This window comes from Ovis aries, chromosome 5, assembly GCF_016772045.2.
Source record: "Ovis aries strain OAR_USU_Benz2616 breed Rambouillet chromosome 5, ARS-UI_Ramb_v3.0, whole genome shotgun sequence".
Classification (NCBI taxonomy): Eukaryota; Metazoa; Chordata; class Mammalia; order Artiodactyla; family Bovidae; genus Ovis; species Ovis aries.
This window is the reverse complement of record NC_056058.1, coordinates 56,776,984-56,799,318: the sequence shown is the minus strand read 5'-3', so window position 1 is coordinate 56,799,318 and position 22,335 is coordinate 56,776,984. Positions and strand designations below refer to the sequence as shown.

Below are 22,335 nucleotides of genomic sequence, written 5' to 3'. Positions count from 1 at the left end.
GATGTCAGCCACACTTAATGACTTTGTTCCAAATAATAGACTGTGCTGCTGCTGCTGCTAAGTTGCTTCAGTCGTGGCCGACTCTGTGCGACCCCATAGACGGCAGCCCACCAGACTTCTCCAACCATGGGATTTTCCAGGCAAGAGTACTGGAGTGGGTTGCCATTGTCTTCTCCATAATAGACTGTGAAAGGGGGGGTAAAACGTAACTTCGTAGTTGAGGAAATTGGCCTACACTACTCGAACCTGGTGACCAAGTTTCACTTTATCAGTGGCAAGTCATGTTAATAGCATGTTTCCATGACATCCGATGAGAAGGGTATCTCATCATCTCTGCGATGTTTCTCCCCAAATCCATAACCCCAGTCTGATCATGAGAAAAAAAAAGAAAAAGCACAAACAAACCCAAATTGAGGGACACGCTAAAAAACACGTGATTAGTACTTTACAAAACTCAGGCAGGAACAGGCAAAGTATAGGAACAAGGGATACCCCAGAGGAGCTGTCTCAGGTCAGAGGAGATTAATGAAACATGACTACTAAATGGGATGTCATATCCTGGATGAGATTCTGGGACCACAAAAAAAAAACTGGGCAGCAGTGGGAAAAGTAGTAAAATCTAAATAAAATCTGAAGTTCAGTTCATAGAAATGTTCCAGTGTTGGTGCCTTAGTTTTGACAAAGCTACCAAGATAATGTAACAATATGGAAAACGAGGTGAGGGGTATACACAGACTCTGTACAATCTTTTCAATATTTCTATAAACCTAAAAGTATCCTAAAATAAGAAGCTCCCTTAAAGAAACAGCAGGATGCATTGAGAACAGTTCAGAGACTCTTTCAATGACTTGATAACAGTCTGAATTAGAGAGACACTGTGTCAGCAGAGAAGAGAGTCAGGATTCTTAAAGCAAAGTCTAACATGACTTGGTGACTGTGTTGGGGAACAAAGGAATCTGGTGGTATAGAGATAGAGGACAGAGAGAACCTTTTTGGTGAGTGGATGAGCCAAGTCATAAATCTAGGCCCTCTGTCCCTTTAGAACCATTAGATGCATAGCACATAGTATACAGGAGAGCCCACCTGAAAGAACATAGGGAACTAATCCATGCATGGAGCAGAGTCATAGAATCAGACTAGAAAGAAGGGTGTGGATAAAAGATGAACTAGGAACATTGCAGTTGATTAGACTGAGCACCATGGATAAGTAAGGACCATGCTTTACGCCTAAGATCTGAAATGAGGATGACACTCTCAAGAGATTAAGAAAAGTTTAGAAAAGGAGGGCTGACAAGAAAGATTATCATATTTGTTTGGTACAATGTTTGGCAGAAAGCAAAGGGGAACTAAAAAGACTCTTAATGAAGGTGAAAGAGGAGAGTGAAAAAACTGACTTAAAACTCAGCATTCAAGAAACAAAGCTCATAGCATCCAGTTCCATCACTTCATGGCAAACATATGGGGAAACAATTGAAACAGTGACAGACTTTATTTTCTTGGGCCCTGAAATCACTGGATGGTGACTGCAACCATGAAATTAAAAGATGCTTGCTCCTTGGAAGAAAAGTTATAACAAACCTAGACGGCATATTAAAAAGCAGAGATATCACTTTGCCAACAAGATCCATCTAGTCAAAGCTATGGCTTTTCCAGGAGTCATGCATGGATGTGAGAGTTGGACTATAAAGGAGACTGAGTGCCGAAGAATTGATGCTTTTGAACTGTGGTGCTAGAGAAGACTCTTGAGAGTCCCTTGGACTGCAAGGACATCAAACTGGTCAATCCTAACACTGAATATTCATTGGAAAGACTGATGCTGAAGCTGAAACTCCAATACTTTGGCCACATGATGCAAAGAACTGACTCCTTGGAAAAGACTTTGATGCTGGGAAAGATTGAAGGCAGGAGGAGAAAGGGAGGACAGAGGATGAGATGATTGGACAGCGTCATCGACTCAAAGAACATGAGTTTGAGCAAACTCTGGGAGATAGTGATGGACAGGAAAGCCTGGTGTGCTGCATTCCACGAGATCACAAAGAGTTGAACATGACGAAGTGACTGAACAACAACAAAAGTGTTTGAAAATGATGTCAGGGCATCAGTAGAAATTCTCCAGGGTAGAATGAAGGCACATAGAGTCTGGAGACATAAATCATAAATCTAGAGATGTGAAAAAGACTAAGAAAAATCATTTGAATTGGCAAAAATTCATTATTAAAATGCAAGCGGTTACTTTAACAGTAGTAAGACTAGAAGCCAGAATCTACTCCGTTTTCATTTTCTTCACATTCTCTCTCTCTTGCTGCGCATGTTCCACACCCATCTACATTTCCTTATTTAAAATGTGGTTAGTGATCTATTGATCTTTCAACCTTAAATATACGCTTCTACCTTTAGCAATGGAATTTTTCTTGGTTTCCTTACACCGCAAAGCCATTTTTCTTTCTTCCAGTAAACATTTGCCTGTCTCAGCTAGACTGTTTCCTTCTCCCCTATTTGAGCATTTAGTTAATCATTGCTGGAGAGGAGTCACTGCCAGGTTGGGAAAAGAGCAAAGCTGCTGAAAATGAGGCTCAGGTCTCTGTCAACAAGGAAAGATAGAAGGGGTGGTCTCCAACACTGATGGCTTGCCCCCTTTTTTATACATAATTTTTTATTTGGCTGGGGACATAAGAACCACCCCCCCACCACCTTTAAAAAAAAAATCAATGCAAGAGCAGTTCAGAAGTTTCCTATTAATTAGACACACAGTGAAGAAAGATTTTACCAATCAGAGAAAAGAGAAAGGGCAGGAGGCTGATCCCAAATTTATCATAAGCTATAGTGTGTCAGTAGTAATAACAGTAACCATGTACTAAGCCCTTAGTGCCATGGGCTGAACCATGAGCTTTACATGCATCATCTTCTTTATTTCTCATGACAACTCCATGAAGTAGGTATAGGTCCACAGTCCCTAATTCATAATACCAAACCAAGCAGAGTTCTGAAAACCAGAAATTTCTGTTGTTTTATTTTGTAACTCATTAGAAAAATCTGTCAAGAGATCGTGTAAGGCTATTTACTGTCTTTACATGTTTTGCTGCCGAATTGCTAGTGTGCTTTTCTAGAGGATGCTGCTCTAGACACCATCGAGCTTTCTATAATGCATCATCTGACTTCCCTAAAATTAAACAAAAACTTTGAATTCCAAAATTCATCTGGCAATCAGAGGTTTCAGAGAAGGGGCTGTGAAAACTGAGGGTGATACATGTGAGGTTTAGCTCCAAGACATATAGGCAGAAATTTGAAATGAGGTCTGTCATTCTCCAAACACTGAACTTTCATCATTAAATGACATACTGAAAATGTTGTTATTTTAAGAGCTGTCACCACAATTGACCTTGGGGGAAGAATTGTTTCCATTGGGAAAAGAATTGATATCTTAAGGATCTAGATGTCATTTGGCCCTGCTTTAGAAGTGGGTTGTTTTGTTCTTGAAACTTGAGACTTCCAACAACACAAGAGGTGACTCTACACATGGACATCACCAGATGGTCAATACCAAAATCAGACTGATTATAGTCTTTGCAGCCGAAAATGGTGAACCTCTATACAGTCAGCAAAAAAGAGACTGGAGCTGACTGTGGCTCAAATCATGAATTCCTTAATGCAAAATTCAGGCTTAAATTGAAGAAAGTAGGGGAAACCGCTATGCCATTCAGATATGACTTAAAACAAATCCCTTATGATTATACAGTGGAAGTGACGAATAGATTTAAGAAATTAGATCTGAGAGAGTGCCTGAAAAACTATGGACAGAAGTTCATAACATTGTACTGGAGGCAGTGACCTAAACCATCCTCATGTGCTATTTTATAGCATTTCGTTGTCTGGTGTGTGATATGATTTCCACCACCATTCCTTCGCAAAATTACTAAAGTCTACTATACCCACAAAGTCTTGAATATTCTTCCCATCTTATCAGGTACCTGCAGACTGAACAGTGTGGTTGGCTCTGGAGATTAAAAGAAAAAGTCATGACCTTGAAGGGTTCAGCCTAGTGGAAGAGATCAGAAAAATAAAAAATTAGAATTCACAGTTTTTTCTATAATAGAAGGATGCCCAAGTGCAGGGTTTATAAGCGAGCATGTCCTCCTGCCTAGCAGAGCACCGTTATTCTAGCCGTGTATACATGGGGGCAGCCGTAGCAGGGAAGACCACACGTACATAGCACTGAAAGGCCATCTTTAATAACCGTTACTGGGAAATATCCTACCAAGATTTCCAATGCTTAAAGCAATTTCCTTATTGGGTTCCAGAGTGCCTTTTGATCTCTTTAAGAAGTCCTTTATTCAAAAATATGATTGTCTAGAAAGTTGCTAAGAGCATAAATCTTAAAAAGTTCTATTACAAAGAAAAATATGTGCAACTTTGTATGGTGACACATGGTAACCAGACTTGCTGCAGTGATCATTTTGCAACATATAAGGTGTCAAATCACTAAGTTCTACACCTGAAACCAATATAATGTTGTATGCCAATTATACTTCAGTAGAAAAAAAATCATCTCGATTGCTTTCTTCCTTTATTACCCCAACGGCAAATACTTATCACTTGCCTTTCATGCGTTGAATACAGAAAGGCTCTATAGAGGGTTTATGACATTATTTCGCTACTCTGGTAAATGATTAAAAGAACTAGGAATTTTGAGTTTGCAGAAATGAGTGTTTAAGAAACAGACTCACAGATATAGAAAACAAACTTACGGTTACCAAAGAGGATAGCAGGGTGGAGAGGGGAGAAATAATTTAGGAGTTTGGGATTAAATATATACAAATATGTGCACACTACCATATACAAACTACTGTATAGCACAGGGAACTATACTCAATATCTTGTAAAATGGAAAAGAATCTGAAAGAGAATAAATATTTCAATGTATAACTGAATCACTTTGCTGTCCACCTAAAACTAACACAGTGTTGTAATTTAACTGTCCTTCAATTTAAAAAGAAAAGAGTGTTTAGACTGAGCCTGATAGTTATCTTCAAAAGTCTATATTTGAAGTACATTATTTCCAATCTTAAAACCCTTTTTGAACTCAGGTCTACTTTCAGGAAAAGCCCCTATTTCCTTCTCTCTTTGGAGCAAAAGTTCTTCAAATGTATGTCATTCTCTTCATTTCCGTTTTCTCACATTCTCTTCACTTTCTAACTTACTTTGAATGGAATTTATATAACCCTTTCTACCAGCACCTAACACATAATAAGTTTGCATAAGTGGTGAATGAAAAAATACATCGGTTATAAAGCTTCAATGTACTAAGGAAGTGGTGAGGTTGAGGCACTTCCCCATCTGGTTCACCCCACATGAACTGATGCGCTGAGTGTCAGCTAAAGGACACGTACAGCAAAGTGATTCAGTTATACATACAGTGACTTGCGTGCTAAGTCACTTCAGTCATGTCCGACTCTTTGCAACCCTACAGACTGTAACCCACCAGGCTACGCTCTCCATGGGGTTCTCCAGACAAGAATACTGGAGTTGGTTGCCATGCCCTCCTCCAAGGGATCTTCCCGACCTAAGGATCAAACCTGGGTCTCTTAGGTCTCCTGCATTGGCAGGCAGGTTCTTTACCACTAGTGCTATCTGGGAAGCCCCAGTTATACATATACATGTATTTATTCTTTTTTCAGATTCTTTTCCCACGTGGGTTATTGTAGAACATTGAGTAGAATTCCTCGTGCTGTACAGCAGGTTCTCATCGGTGATCTCTTTTATATGTAGTAGTATGTATCTGTTAATCCCAAACTTCTAAGTTATCCCTCCCCCTACATTTCCTCTTTGGTAATAGGTTTGTTTTCTAAGTGTGTGAGTAAGTGTGTGTGTGAGTGTACAAGTGTGTGTGTAAGTTTTCTAAGCGTATAAGTGTGTGAGGACAGACTTTTTTTTAAAGAAACTTTAAAACATCTCACGATGAGGGGATAAGACAGGTAAATTTTGTGTGGCAGAGTAAGTAAGAGTATAGCTTTGAGTTGGAAGATAATTAACAAGATTTTAGACGTCATTATTAGAATTTAACACATGGAGTAAGAGAAAGGTAACAATCCTCTAGTCCACTGCAGTGGTTAAACCATCCTGCAGTAGCATTCCAGATAATTCCCGTTAAAAAGCACAAAGACAAAATGGAACCACCCTGAGGAAGAAAAACTCAAAGCAATATTAAGTGAGAATAGTGGACAGACTGGGTTGTCTCACAGAAGAGGACATTCAAAGTGAACAATAGTCATTATCAGCAAACATTTGGAGCATCAGGATGTGGTAAAACAGAACTGACCTGAGGTCAAGCAGTAGGATAAATAGGTGGAAATTCCAGAAAAGGTTTCAGCTCCATAGAAGAAACTGCCAATCCCTGTCACCTGAAGTGTTTAAACATTGGCACATGCCCACTGGCAGACAGATGAGATTTAAACATCAGATAAAGAGTTAGAATAGATGATTCTTGTCTTCCCCAATCCCATGGAGAACACGGTTATTCTAGAGAACAATGACAAACCCGGGAAAGTCATGTTGCGATAGCTAGCTGACATTTAGTTTGCCCTACAACTGTACTGTTAAAAAACAGCATTCAGGTTCCCTACATTTAACTACGAGACTTTTATGATGTGGATCTGATGATGATGTTAAAACAACCAGTTGATTGGATTTCTGAGAAATATGTGAGCTCGGTACCCTGTTGACACCTATAAAACGAGGGTACATCCCCACTGCCTTCAACATTCTTTGACTACAAAAAAAGAAGCCCAAGAAAGAGAACATTTTAACTCCAGTTATATTCTTAGTGGTAACAGACAAAGACCTATTTCAGTGACACCAAAGCAATTTGAGAAATAGCTCAGAGTGGATTTTCCATGGCCACAGGGTGGGCCTTTACAAAGTCACGAAATATTAGGCAATAGCAGAGATAAGAGGGGAAGGCTGCCATCTACTGCCCACCACAGTGAACAAAGGTGTGCATCTGTGCGGGGCAAGTAGGTATTATAGAGAGAGAAGAACACAGTAGATAAAAAATCCAGTATGGTATCTAAGCAAGAACAGACAGAAGATAATAAGGACCAGAAACTTACCAGTAGTGGTTTCTGGGCAATGGTTTCCAACAAGAGTGATACTGCATTGTGATAGGGGAAAGTGGTAGTTTCAATAATTGAAAATGGATTGATTATCCACAAATCTATGTTAAAAAAAGATTGAATCTTGACACCTATCTACATCATCTATAAAAATTAATTACAGTGGATTGTAGAACTTCTAGAATTATATCGAATATCTTCATAATATTGCAGCAGGCAAAACTTTCTTAAACAGGAGACTCTCCCCCAAAAGAGAACACTAAAGATAAAGGAAAAGATGGCTAAGTTGGAACCTGTTAAGATTAAGGACCTTTGTTCATCAAAAGATATTACTGAAAAGATGAAAATGTAAGCCACTCAATAGAAGAACAGGTTTGTAATACATGGATCAAAAGGAAACCGAAGCTGGAGGAGTAAATGATCAGTTGTCAGTGGCAATATTAAATCAGGAACCCAGGCCTCCTAAAGCTTAAGCTAGTGCTAACCATGAAATGCTCAAGTAACTGTTTCAAAGAGAAGAGTGGTGGGACATAAAGAAGTGCATTAGAAAGAACAAACAGGAGATTTGAAGTCATTTGTCAGATATACATTGTATGTGTGCTCAGTCGCTCAGTGTCCTGCTCTTTGCAACCCCATGGACTGTAGCCTGCCAGGCTCCTCTGTCCATAGCAAGAATACTGGAGTGGGTTGCCATTTCCTCCTCCAAGGGATCTTCCCAACCCAGGGATCAAACCCCATTTCCTGCACTGCAGGTGGATGCTTTACCACTGAACCACTGGGGAAGCTCCGGATATATATTATATAAATATACATATGTAAACACACATCTAGATATATAAATGTATATACACATACACATGTGTATATATATATATATCAGTTCAGTTACTCAATTGTGTCTGACTCTTTGTGACCCCATGGACTGAAGCATGCCAGGCCTCCCTGTCCAGCACCAACTCCCAGAGCTTGCTCAAACCCATGTCCATCGAGTTGGTGATGCCATCCAACCATCTCATCGTCTGTTACCCCCTTCTCCTCCTGCCTTCAATCTTTCCCAGCATCAGGGTCTTTCCCAAGGAGTAGTTCCTTGCATCAGGTAGCCGAAGTATTGGAGCTTCAGCTTCAGCATCAGTCCTTCCAATGAATATTCAGGGTTGATTTCCTTTAGGTTTGACTGGTTTGATCTCCTTGCCGTCCAAGGAACTCTCAAGGGTCTTCTCCAGCACCACAGTTCAAAAGCATCAATTCTTCAGTGCTCAGCCTTCCTTATTGTCCAATTCTCACATCCATACATGACTACAGGAAATATGTGTACGTTGGTATTTGATCTCTGTGATCAGAAACATGACAATTGAAATCTTTGTGCCTTAGTTTCCTTACTTGTAAAATGGAAATAATAATGCTATAGGGTCTTTAAACAATGGAAATAAAGTACCACAGTGCCTGGCATAAAGATTTGAAATTTTTTAGCCACAATGATTATAATTATAGTAATGATGATGATCTAATTTTTTAAAGTATTATTAAGTGATAAGTTTATGAACTTCTATGAGAGATTAAAGAGGAGGGGGAATCATAACTAATTGAATCAAGGACCAGAGATATTTTAGCCAAGCTTTAGAGGATGGGTACAAAATCACTGGTATCTTTTAAGACAGTAGGCAGTATAAAGGAAAAAAGAGATCATTTAAGAAAAATCAGAAAGGTCCATGAATAGTGAAAAATGAGATTTAAGAGTTAAGATGCAGCTAAGTCAAAGAAGTCTTCAAATGTCAGGTTAAATACATGAAGCTGAGTCTTTCCAATTTCTGTAATTTTTATACCAGTCAAACCTTGAGAACAGGATGTGAAAATTAACAGGTGCTCAACCAATATCCCCATTCCAGCCAATACTATCAGCACCCATTACAACAGTTCTCTTAAGGTTTGTCATCATTCTTTATTCAGGTGAATAACTAGTCCTTGACACAAAGGATAGTAGGTCATAATACATTTGATTGAGTTCCTGATAATATGCTGATGGATATGTACACAGAGAGGTAAAATGAAGAGGGCTTTACACAAGGCTAGGCCATGTAAACACATTAAATATGACTAAATAGCCTAGAACAGTAGCAGAATTGTTCCAACCAGTGCTCATCCCATCCTCTAGGGCACATAGTATTTATTCTAACAGTATTTATTCTGTCAAAACATTGATCATAAGAAGCTTAAATATTTTACCATTATTCTAATCCATGGAAGGAAGAGTGATATTATTACCAGATAGCAATTATTATTCCAAGGGAGATGAAAGAATATTTTTGCACAATATTTATTTTTCTAGGTTTATTTTTACTCAAACCAAATATATTATGAAATACATTTTTATAGTTAAAGAAAATAATTTTCCCAGAGTTCTATCACAGTTGAAACAGCAGTATTGTAATTAGAGCCATGTCCTCTTCAATTTGTGCCTCCAAAGAGCCATCTCCTATCACAATTTAGGGCGGTTTCTAACTAGAATTTTACCCAGATTCTATAGTGAATAAGAAAACAAGATTGAATGGAGTCCATGGGATTTCATTGTAGTAAAATGTTTTTCAAATTGCAAGTCAGGACTGGTGAACTATGAGATAGGATAGAATAAAATGTAACAAGAACCATCACGTACCATAAGATTACGTTTTATTTCTTAACAGTCTTACTTGTCTATGACATACATATGTGTGTATGTATGTACTAGGCCATAACACAAAATCTATTTTTTCCTTTGGATCCAGAGTCAAAATGTCTAATAATCACTGTTTGGGAAAGAGCCTGGGCTTTGGCATCAGACGGTTCTAAATCTGAATGTTTTACTACTGCTGTTATTATCTAAAGAGTTTCTGTTCCAGGGCGATCAGGGCTGGTGCACTGGGATGACCCTGAGGGATAGGGTGGGGAGGGAGGTGGGAGGGAGGGTCAGGATAGGAAACACATGTACACCCATGGTAATTCGAGTGAATGTATGGCAAAAAAACACCACAACACTGTAAAGTAATTAGTCTCCAATTAAAATAAGTTTTTAAAAAAGAAAAGAGAGTTCCTGTCCCAAGTCAATTCTCTCTCCTCAGACTACTTGTGAAACCAAAGAAAAATTCCTTTTCTATTAAAATTCAAATATTAACAGCCCCAACCCTTTGTGGTGGCTATTGGAAACTTCTTATTGACAATAAAACTATTTAAATTATGATTTGAAATGAACAAAACTTTACTCATTCAGATGATATTTATAAATGCTTAGCCTAAACTCCATGGGAGCAGAAATCATATGGATTTCCCTTACACTCAAGCCAGACTTTTTAAATAGCAAGTCTCTATGAATATTCAATTATAATAATGGTTGAGCAAATAAAAGACTTAAGAAGCCAGTGAATGACTACTCTAACAAGGCATAAAACTGAGTCTTTAAGAAAATCAGATATATACATGTACTACTCAACTTATGTTTTCAGTAAATATTTATTTAGAACCTACTCTTTTCCAGGTACTTTGCTTGCCACTGCAGTAGACAAAACAACAAAATTTGCTCCCTAAAGGTGAAGAGATATTACATAATAATCATAGAAACAGCAAGGGAGTGGAAGTTAAGTGCTATGCAGGGTATCAGGAAATAATAAAATAACAAAAGTTAACATAGACGCAGAAGAGAATTAGGGAATGCTCAGAAAAGCAGCTCCATGAGAAAATGTAGCCTGAATCTGAGGGTTGAAAGCTAGATGCTCCCCCACGCCGCCCCCCTTCAAGAGAGAACAGAGAAAAGACCAATGTAGACTGTCAGACTGAACTAGCAGGAAACTGGTGGGGAATAAAGTAAGAGACGCGGAAAAGACCCCACTCATTCAAATCAACCTTTCCTAAGGATGTTGAACCATGGGAAACTGGAGCACTGCATGATCACACGTACACTCTCTAAAGATCACTGAATTATCCTATGGAGGGTAGCTTGGAAGATGAAATAACAGTAGATGTTGTTAGGAAACTACTTCTGAAAGAAATTTCAGAATGTCAAGGTGGAAATGATTGCATCATCTTAGATAGGACCGTGTAAGGGAATGAGATGTGTCCAGAATTGAGGTTATTCTGCACACAAAGTCAAGAAGAGACCTTGGTAATGAATTAAGAGTGGAAGATGGCACATGGTGAGGGTCAGGAAGGCATCAAGAGGACACTTAGGTCTTGACCAACCAACTGGAAAAAAGAGAAGCAATTGGGAAGCTGAAGAGACAAATATCTGTGGTAAATGATTAAAACAGTAGTATAACATTAAATTTGAAGTATTGATAGGATGTTCAAAATTTTCAGGGAGGCACTTAATATCTGGGATGAAGATCAGAGAAGAGATCTAGCAAAGAGATACATATATGAGAAATATACAAAATTTTACATATGCAATTTAAATAAGATAGATAAATGTGCTCACCTCAGTTCAGTTCAGTTCAGTTCAGTCACTCAGTCATGTCTGACTCTTTGCAATCCCATGGACTGCAGCATGCCAGGCCTCCCTGTCCATCACCAACACCCGGAGCTTACTCAAACTCATGTCCATTGACTCAGTGATGCCATCCAACCATCTCATCCTCTGTCACCCCTTCTCCTCCTGCCCTCAATCTTTCCCAGCATCAGGGTCTTTTCTAATGAGTCAGTTCTTTGCATCAGGTGGCCAAAGTATTGGAGTTTCACCTTCAGCATCAGTCTTTCCAATGAATATTCAAGACTGATTTCCTTTAGGATAGACTGATTGGATCTCCTTGCAGTTCAAAGAACTCTCAAGAGTCTTCTCCAACATCACAGTTCAAAAGCATCAATTCTTCTGTGTTCAGCTTTCTTTATAATCCAACTCTCACAGCCATACATGACTACTGAAAAAACCATAGCTTTGACTAGATGGATCTTTGTTGGCAAAGTAATGTGTCTGCTTTTTAATATGCTGTCTAGATTGATCATAGCTTCCCTTTCAAGGAGCAAGCATCTTTTAATTTTATGTCTGCAGTCACCATCTGCAGTGATTTTGGAGCCCCCCAAATAAAGTTTCACTGTTTCCTTTGTTTCCCCATGTATTTGCCATGAAATAATTGGACTGGATGCCATGATCTTAGTTCTCTGAATGTTGAGTTTTAAGCCAACTTTTTCACTCTCCTCTTTCACTTTCATCAGGAGGCTCTTCAGTTCTTCTTCATATTCTGCCATAAGGGTGGTGTCATCTGCATATCTGAGATTATTGATATTTCTCCCAGCAATCTTGATTCCAGCTTGTGCTTCATCCAGTTCAGCATTTTGCATGATGTACTCTGTATACAAGTTAAATAAGCAGGGTGACAATATACAGCCTTGACGTACTCTTTTCCCGATTTGGAACCAGTCCATTGTTCCATTTCCAGTTCTAACTGTTGCTTCCTGACCTGCATACAGATTTCTCAGGAGGCAGGTCAGGTGGTCTGGTATTCCCATCTCTTGAAGCATTTTCCAGTTTGTTGTGATCCACATAGTTAAAGGCTTTGGTGTAGTCGATAAAGTAGAAACAGATGTTTTTCTGGAACTCTCTTGCTTTCTCATTGATCCAACAGATGTTGGCAATTTGATCTCTGGTTCCTCTGCCTTTTCTAAAACCAGCTTGAACATCTGGAAGTTCACGGTTCATGTACTGTTGGAGCCTTGCTTGGAGAATATTGAGCATTACTTTGCTAGCATGTGAGATGAGTGCAACTGTGCAGTAATTTGAACATTCTTTGGCATTGCCTTTCTTTGGGATTGGAATGAAAACTGACCTTTTCCAGTCCTGTGGCCACTGCTCAGTTTTCCAAATTTGCTGGCATATTGAGTGCGGCACTTTCACAGCATCATCTTTCAGGATTTGAAATAGCTAAACTGGAATTCTACCACCTTCACTAGCTTTGTTCATAGTGATGCTTCCTAAGGCCCACCTGACTTCATATTCCAGGATATCTGGCTCTAGGTGAGTGATCACACCATCATGATTATCTCAGTCATGAAGATCTTTTTTGTATAGTTCTTCTGTGTATTCCTGCCACCTCTTCTTAATATCTTCTGCTTCCTCTTGCCACCTCTGTTTAATATCTTCTTTTCCTCTATAACCTTTAGTATAATCTGATATACTTTGTAATTATTTGATTACTTTTTTATTCCCTATCTCTCTCAAACTAAAATGTCATGGAAGGTTCATGAGAACAGTGATCCATCCCCATAGATTAGTACAGTTATTTTTTTTCTTTTGAATACAGTTAATATACATCATGACCTGGGAGGGTTTAAGATTTCACTCTGGTTGGAAGCTGACACGTTATTCTGCCACAGTTAAAGGCAGTCTGACAGAAGACACAGACTCCTGACTCGGAGAAAAGAGACGTAATTACTCAGTAGCAATAGCCAGAGTCCCAGCATTTGCTCTGGTTCCCCAGGCCCAGCCTCCATAGCATGACACAAAGAGGGCCAAGGAAACATACAGAGAAAGCACCATGCACTACAAGGGAAGGATGCCAAGCTTTTAAAAATCCCTAAATTTTTTCAAGGGCACTATGCCTGGAAATTCCCTGGTGGTCCAACAGTTGGGATTTGGTGCTCTCACTGCCACGGCCCAGGTTCAATCCCTGGTTGGGGAACTAAGATACCACAAACCACGTGATGCAGATACAAAAAAAAAAAAGCATTATACCTGCCTAAACTTTGCCCTAGTGAGAGATACTATCTTTTACCCAGTGGCAAACAAACCTCCCCTTTATACCAGAGAGAGAAACTAGTCTACATTCCAAGGCTATTTCCTGTACAAACACTCTTGAAAAGACTGTTTGAAACACATGCAGTCGATGTCTGTACCCATAAGACATGCAGAAAGATGAGAAAGAATTGAGAATTATCTCCCTAAACCACACATGGTTCCAAAATATGCCTTGTGCATATTTTGGAATGAAAGATCAATTCTTTGAGGTAGGTACTGTTATTATTTCCATCCCCAGGTGAACTTGTCCAAGGACATAGAGCTGGTAAGAGTCTCTGGAGAGCCCACTCTACCTTGGAGTACACACACACCTTAGGACAGAGAGTCCTCCTTACCTCTAACCTGGCCCTCTGTCAGCTACTTTAGCCTTTGTGAATGGGTGGCAGAAAAAGACAGAAAAGGGAGAAAGAATTTTAAAAGCTGAAGAAAAAGAAGCAAGAATGGAGTTTTTCAGATATTCATACCTCTTCATACACCCAGAATCACAGAAGACGAGAACTTTTGAGTTCACCTTACAGATGAGAAAACCAGGACTTGACCATGGGCTTTCTCTCCTTAGTCAGAGGAAGTTAGGGCAAGAACGAAGTAACCACTAGTAATCGCTTCCTAACAGTCTTTACCTTGCACATTTCAGGCCTAGGGCATTCCTCCCCTACACCTTTCTTACACTGGTGGTGTGCCCCAAACCTGGAGGACAGGCTATGCTACGGAGTCAATCAATAACCAAGGAGATCTGTGACGGAGAGCAGGAGGTGGAGACCGGAAGCCCACACTGCCTATATGACCCTTCCAGTCCCAGGGTTCCAGAGCCAAGTGGTAAGTTCGGTGCAGTTTTCGACTGAGCTCTAGAACCAGCACTTCAGCCATGAAAGTGGCAAGCATCTTTCTCCTCACTGCCTTGGTTCTGATGAGTTTATCTGGTAGGTGTCTTTGCGTATTTTTCTGATTTGAGTAAAACCTTTTGACCTGTTGCCTTATTGAGCACATTACTTTCAAGACTTAGAGTCTACTCTTGAACAGATCTTTTGGTTCTAGGGAGATGAAATAGGATCAGTGGATGAGAATTACATATAGAAAGAAGGATTTTAACATAACACAGGAAAACAATTTTACTAGTGTTTTTTTCCTCAGGTAATGAAGCTGACTCTTCATCAGAGATATGGTAGGAAAACGAAGGGATTATTTCAACATCAAGTACCGTTCTAACTCTGTGCATGTTTAAGGCCAATTTACAAATTTTATGTCCTCATGGAATTGTAGAAATAGGTTACAATGGTTTCCAGTTATTCAGTGTACAGGGCAGAGTTTAAGAATTTGACTTTTGACCTACAGAATATTTTTAGAAAAAATATTCTTCTTGAATAGATGGTGTGTGTTTATTTTCAAACTGTCTTGATAATGCTGAGAGACGATCTGAACCCCCAGAATCGGCATCAGCTTCCTTTTCGTCTTTGGAAATGGATAATGTGTTAAATTTTTTATCAGATCTAGCAAAGAAACCAAATCAACACTTTATGAAAACAGGAACAATGCTGTTTGTTGTATTTGCTAAATATTTATGGGAGCGGTGGTCCCTTTTCCATTTCTCATGCATATCAATTAATACAGATAGATGCCTGTGTGGCGATCACCTGCTCATTAAATCTTAGACTCAACTAAATTCTAAAATCCAGTGGGACTCTCACCACATCAGGTTCTGACTATTCCAGGGACCTTCTTTTCCAAGCCCGTGAGTGTCTTATGCCTTTTCAAAACATTTAGCTCAGGAGAACTACCTCCTTACCTAGTTGATCTCAGAGATTGTTAATAACAAAATCAAATCTGACCAACATCAAATTAGTCCATCTTCCTGCAATGAGCTCACCCACAGTCACCATATCCTATAAAAACATGATGTCATCAAGACCTGCTATTGTCTGGAGAATGCAGCATGACAATTTTAAGTATCTACCTGTAAATTCAAAACATGTGAATTAAACTAATAGCACAATGCAATGGACGAAAAGAGGTGTTTGGGAACCGAAGTTTGAGTTGTCAGAAGATTCCGCTTTTTTAGCATCACTTACAAAAGAAGACTTGCATATAAATATAAAAGTTGGTTTTGCATCACAAGACCTGGTAATTGCTAGTGTTAACTGTTTTACTGCTTATAGAAACTCTCCATACCTTTATCTATAAACTTGAAATAGATACTTACATTTCCTACATCAATAACAAGTTGCTAACTAGAATGTCAGTGAGCATTCAGAAGGTATTTGCTCTGTGCCTGAGACATCTGAAGCAGTAAGTACATCATTTTTATTTTCAAGGAAATAAGTCAACTTGTCTTAAATATACAAAACTTTTGTCCTAATCAAATTTTTGCTTAATTTTTTTGAGGTTTCAGAAGGCAGGCTGTGAGTGAACAGCAGTGAGATGTCCTTGAGGAAAAAAGACGGAAATAAGAAGGGCTAGGTGGCGAAAGAGGCCAGCAGAGAAGACATAGACTTAAATGGAAGCAGACATTTCTGAATGAGAATACATCTGTCCTCTCCCATTCAAGACTCAACTTCACATGTCTGATTTATGTTTTCCAGGTAACAGTGGAGCTAACATCCTGGGAAGAGAGGTAGAGATAATTTTGTAATTTTTTTTTAACCTCTGGGACTAGAAGTGTTTATTCCAACCAAAGCATAGTCTAACTCGCCTTTCAATTTATCCTCAAGTTAATACAAGGAGTATGAACGCTGGCAAGGCTTAACCTACTAAATGTGGGTAGTAATTGTAGTTCCCCATAGGTGCTTATGTTGAAGGACAAATTCTCAGATACATGGGCAATTTCTGTGTAGTCATATTTGCTGTAAAGGGGTTTTTATATGTAGTGGGACTATCCTGTAGGACAAGAATTTTAAGTGGAGACCAGCAGAAGTGTCCTCTTCTCATTGCATTTATATATAGTGAGAAGGCCAATGACAAACCAAAAGTGCATGAGTAAATAAATTATTACATCTGGGATGTATTATAAAGAAGTTCTGATTCCATTAGCAACTTACCCTAGAGTTTCCCTGGTGGCTCAGTGATAAAGAATCAATTAATACCAGTGCAAGAGAGACATGGGTTTGATCCATGGTTGGGGAGGATCCCACAAGCTGCAGAGCAAAAAAACATGTTTGCCAAAACCATTGGCAAATGGGGTTAGCGCTCTAGAGCCCAGGAACCACAATGACTGAGCCCTCGAGCTGCAACTCCTGAAGCCCATGGGCCCCTAGACTCATGCTCCGCAACAGGAGAAGCCAGCGCAATGAGAAGCCCACACCCGCTAACTAGCGAGTAGCCCACCCTCACTGCAACCAGAGAACGTCTGCGCAGCAACAAAGACCCAGCGCAGCCAAAAATAAAGAAATAATAGAGTCAAGTGGTGAAGAGCTAAAGTTCAGGACCTAGACTGACAGGGTTTAAATCCAGGAACCAGTAATTATTAAGTGTGTGACCTAGGATGATTTACTCCGTTTGTACTTCATTATCCTTCCTAGAAGAAAACTAGGATAAAAAGTTCATAGGCTAGTTGTGAAGTTTAAATATAATAATACATAAAAAGCATTCAGGACAGTGTCTGCCCTGTGAAAGTCATTTCATAATTACTAGTTCTCACTGATGGTAGAGAAAACAGGCTGTGCAAAAACTCCAAAGGTGGAAGGCACTGTATGTCTTTAAGTGATTTGGTAACAGGGTGACAGGACTACTGTGTGCAAGGAAGAACATGCTTCAAGGTGTGGCTGACCTGAGAGAAGCTAGCACTTGTAGTGACTGTAAACTTGAGCATTATCTCACTCACCTTATTCAAACCTCACAACACCATGATGAGACAGGTAGGAAAAAGGACAACATCATTCTTGTTTTGCAAATGAAGTGACTGTGGTTCAGAGACACCAAGAGATTTACCAATGTCACACAGCCTGTAAGTAGAAGAGGCATTATTTAAAACCAGGTTTTCTGAACGCAAATTTTGGATTCTACCCTTTAGAACACTTAGTATCATCCTGCCAATCCATTTTTAAGGTGATCAACCAGGGAGATTTTAGAGACTGTGCTATAAATTCAAAAAATGAAAAACGATTCATTCCATTTATAGGCCAAGTGTACAAATGAAGTGAACGGATGTCCCAGGATCTATAACCCTGTCTGTGGGACAGATGGAGTTACTTACGCTAATGAATGCTTGTTATGTATGGAAAATAAGTGAGTACAAGCTTGAATTTCTTTTAAAATATATATTTTAAGCTAGAAGTCTTTAGGTTTTTGTATATCTAAGATCAGTGAATATGCCAATAACATGAATTTCACCATGTGAAAAACAAAGTACCTAGTTGCCCCCCAAACATTCTTGATCTCTTTTTCTCTTTATATATCTGTAAAGATTATATAGAAGTGTGTGTGCATTATGATAGAAAAGAGTATACATTGTGTCAAGCATTGTGCAAGGTATTTAATATTCATAATGACTCTATGAGGTAAATAATACTAAGCTTATTATGCCCAGGAGAAAATTGAGATTTAGTTAGTTTAAATAATGCTCAGCAATGAGTGACAGATCTGGTACGAAATCCTTGCTCTTTCCATGATAAAGTCAGGTACCAGCCTAAGTACGTGTGAGATACAGAAGAAAATTCTCCAGGTTTTGTCTCCCAGTTTGCTTAATGCTCAACACTAACACAATGGGGTCAGTAGTAGTGTAAGCAAAGGCTCTGCGAGCACAAAATCAAAAAGAATTAATCATGCCTGCTAGGATTTTGAGAAGTTTGGAGGCTTTCTCTAGGACATTCTAAAGAAGGAGAGAGAAGCATTCCAATATGAAGAAAAAACTGAACAAAAGCCAGAAAGTAAGTAATAATATGGTGCAGTATAAAAGGTGTTTAAGAAATTACCAAGCAATAGAGGAGGGAAAGTGTTTGAATGCTTCTTTCGATTAATTTTTTTTAATTTAAAAGTCAGTTCTGTGATAAAAACCCAAAGCTTGTATAGCAAATGAGATAGTATGGATTTTTTAAAGGTCACAATATACCCCAAATTCCATTAAAATTAAAAAAACATTCTTTGCAATAGTAATCATCGTGTTTACTAAAGTCCTAAAATATGCAAATATGAATTATATTGATTAGGTGACCACAAACCTATTTTGGAAACACTTTTTTTACCAGTTTTGTTTTTTTTTGGAAACACTTTTTTTAATGGATGTGAGAACCAGCCTCAGTGGAGTTTCTGAACTGACTGTAGGTGGCTAGGTGATGGGAATCAGACTCACGAGCTCAGAGAAATAAATTTGCCACAGATGTTCTGTCTTTGCTACTGAACATTGACAAGCATGCTACTGACAAGCATTGTGCTAGTCTTCTCCACTTTCCTTGTGAATATAACTAAGAGAAAATAGCACAAATAAGGTAGCTCCTTGTAACTTGTGACAAGCACCATTAAATGGGTATTAGCAATGTGCTACAGGAATGAAGGAGAGAGACAGATTGCTTCTTACTGAAAGGGTCAAGAAAGGATTCATGAAAAGGAAGTCATTTAAACAGTGGTCTGTTTTCAGAGTATCACAAAAGCCTTCCAGGTTAAATAAAGATGCAGAATGGTCAAACAAAAGAGATTCCACAAGGAACCTAGAAAACTGTTATTTCGGAACTGATGTGTGTTAAGACTTTGATTTAGGCTCAAATGAGTGCATGTACTTCCATCACTCCACTGCTCTAATTCACTGTATCATGAACCCTCTTTTTGATCTGCTTTAAATCATTTCAGAAAATTCTTGGTATTTAACAAGGATTGTGGAATTAGGTTCCCAGGGAGAAATATTTAATATCCTAAAGTTTTAGGCCGAAAACATTAAATTCTCTGCTTTTAAAAAAATTATAAAAGAAAGTTGAAACCACCTGTTAATTTTCTCATGGCCTATGTTATTGATATTAAAGTCAAACATCATATTTCTGTCCAAGGGGAGGGGAAAGCAGTACAACAGCCTTGAGACTTGGGCGATTTCCATATGCCAAGATCAAACAGCCCAATATTTAGAGTGAAACCCTGGAAAAACACGAGCATAGGGCTGGGACACCCTGTTTCTTTAGACTTTAAAAATCTATCGGCCCTACCTGCTTTTTCTATTCTTTTAAAAATATGTAAATAAGGGAGCAATATTTGAATGCCTGAAAAAGTAATTTCTCTTCCTATATTTCTCTGATAAGAAAGCAGGAGAGAGAAATGTGGCTTTTTGAAAAGTACCATTTTTAAAAATATATTTTTAGTTGGAGGATAGTTGTTTTACAATGTTTATACAACAGTGTGAATCAGCCATAAGTATACGGATGTCTCCTCCCTCTTGAACTGCCCCCACCTTGTCCCACCCCCCACCCCAGGCTGTCACAGAGTACTGCGTTGAACTTCCTGTGTTGTACAGCAACTTTCTATTAGATTTCTGTTTTACATATGGTAATATATATGCTTCAATGCTACTCATGTATCATTTTGCTTTTCTTTCTACTGCTCATTAAAACCCCCAAAAAAGTATTAATATATTGTATGGTTAACTAGATCCAGGTTCTGACCCTAGTTGTTTTGTTTCGAGATGAGTAGATGAACAAGGGCTTGCATCTCCCTTGGTCATTATGCTCCTGGCAGATATATTCAGTAAGAACTTTTTCTCCAATTACTGGATATCTTCTCAGGCAACCTACACTGGCAAATTCTTTTCTATAAACTAGCATTCTCCTGTAAGAACTTTTTGCAAGGACGGAAATGCTGTCCAATATGGGAGCCTGTAGTCATGGCACCAGCACTTAAACTGAGGCTACCATAACCAAAAAGCTGGACTTTTAACATTATTAAACTGATTTAAATTTAAGCAGCTATATGAGATCATGTCAGCTGTCATGGACAGCATAGCTATGGAAAATAAGTCAAACCATGGGCTCTGTCTAGATGCTAACTAAAGCAACTATCCTACGAGATAGGGATATGATTTCCTTTTGCAAAATCTCACAGATGGGAATCCCCAGAGTCCTAAGGCAAAGGTCCGAAAGTAGCCTGGGCACCTGCTAAGCTGGAAATCTGGTGGCTAGGAAAATGATGTCAGCAGGAAAAGCAACAATGGATTAAAGATTAATTCCAAGGCTTTTAATGATGCCCTGCTAGATCTGTCAACTCTACAAGGATGAACATTTTCCCCTTCTGTTGTATCCTCAATATAGGTAGTAGTTCTCAATCAGTATTTGATGACTTAATAAGTGGATGAATATATGAATAAGAGAAACAGAAATGGAAGGAAATCTCAAACCTCTCATTTTAAATAAAGCTGAATTTTTTCCTTGTTTTCCCCCCATAGTTACATTTTCTCAGCCAAGTTTAAACTAATTTTTTTTTCCCCCAATCTCTTCTACAGGGAACGTCAGACTCCTGTCCTCATTCAAAAATCTGGGCCTTGCTGAGAACAAACGTTCTGAAATCCCATAAGTACACTACAATGCGTGCTTGGCCTGATTGCTGAATAAAATGCATCTAAATACGTCCTGTTGTTTCCATATGCTTTTTCCTCAAAGGCATGTTTGATTATACTGAGAACAGAAGATGGAAGCAAACTCAAAATAAACCAAGTTTTACAAAATATAGCAATCCTATAATTTTGGACAGGGTTTCTTTCAGGATGCTTTTCCCTTCCCCATCCTCCTCACATTCTGAGGACTCTGTCCCAGGAAATGTGACTGCAGACGTTAAGTGACAGGATACAGTTGATCACAAATATCGTAATCCCATGGGGATTAGACAAGCATTTTAAGAAACAATTGGAAAACTCTCAGTCCAGAAACATGTTGCCTCATACCATTCACTGACTGAAATAATTTCTTTAGGGTTCCTTGGAATTTAACTGAGCATCTATTGTGCCTGGCACTAGTCTAGGCACAGAGGCATATGATTCTGAAATGCTGCCTGTCCAGTGGAATAGAGTTTAGTCTTAAAATTTTCCATATATCTCACAGTGGATTTGAGGTGAGACATGATTTTCTCAAAGAGGCTCTAAATCATTGAGGAAACCAAAAGAGTTACATTTTCTCGGCTGTGTGGTGGAGGAGCCTTTGCTTCAGCCTTAACCCTCCCCCAGCAGAGACCATTCCCTACTAGTTACTGAGGTGAGTGGCAGTGATGTAGAGCTTCCCATTTTCTCTGGCAACCCGAGGACTATATCTCTGGCTTGACTTGGAGATCTGCTTTTTTGGTCTCACGGGTTTGCGCTAAGATGAACAAAGAGGAACTAAGACCTGATTCTGATATAACTTTTGCCACCAAAGCACTCCCAAGAGATGATCTGCTGTAGAAAATAGGGACTTCAGACCTACAGACTACAGATGAAATGATCATGAGGCCTCTGTATAGTTCACTTTGCTTTACCTACGAGCCACAATAACCCTGTGTGGTTACCCTTATCTGGTGAGTAAACTTAGCAAA

General features: G+C 38.9%; 1 protein-coding gene across 1 annotated transcript; it reads left to right on the top strand.

Moving 5' to 3' along the window:
- The first annotated feature begins 14,672 nt into the window (after positions 1-14,672).
- Positions 14,673-21,399, top strand: SPINK1 (serine peptidase inhibitor Kazal type 1). The gene is made up of 4 exons (XM_004008938.5): positions 14,673-14,786; positions 16,443-16,474; positions 17,978-18,084; positions 21,275-21,399. Exons 1-4 carry the CDS (start codon positions 14,732-14,734, stop codon positions 21,318-21,320), a joined length of 240 nt encoding a protein of 79 aa, XP_004008987.1. The 5' UTR covers positions 14,673-14,731; the 3' UTR covers positions 21,321-21,399.
- The last annotated feature ends 936 nt before the right edge of the window (positions 21,400-22,335 follow it).

Excerpts from the sequence above, each read along its gene's own strand:
- SPINK1 (XM_004008938.5), top strand. The coding sequence starts at position 14,732 with ATGAAAGTGGCAAGCATCTTTCTCCTCACTGCCTTGGTTCTGATGAGT. Across the intron at positions 14,787-16,442 it reads GGTTCTGATGAGTTTATCTG|GTAACAGTGGAGCTAACATC; the intron begins GTAGGTGTCTTT and ends TATGTTTTCCAG. Across the intron at positions 18,085-21,274 it reads TTGTTATGTATGGAAAATAA|GGAACGTCAGACTCCTGTCC; the intron begins GTGAGTACAAGC and ends TCTCTTCTACAG.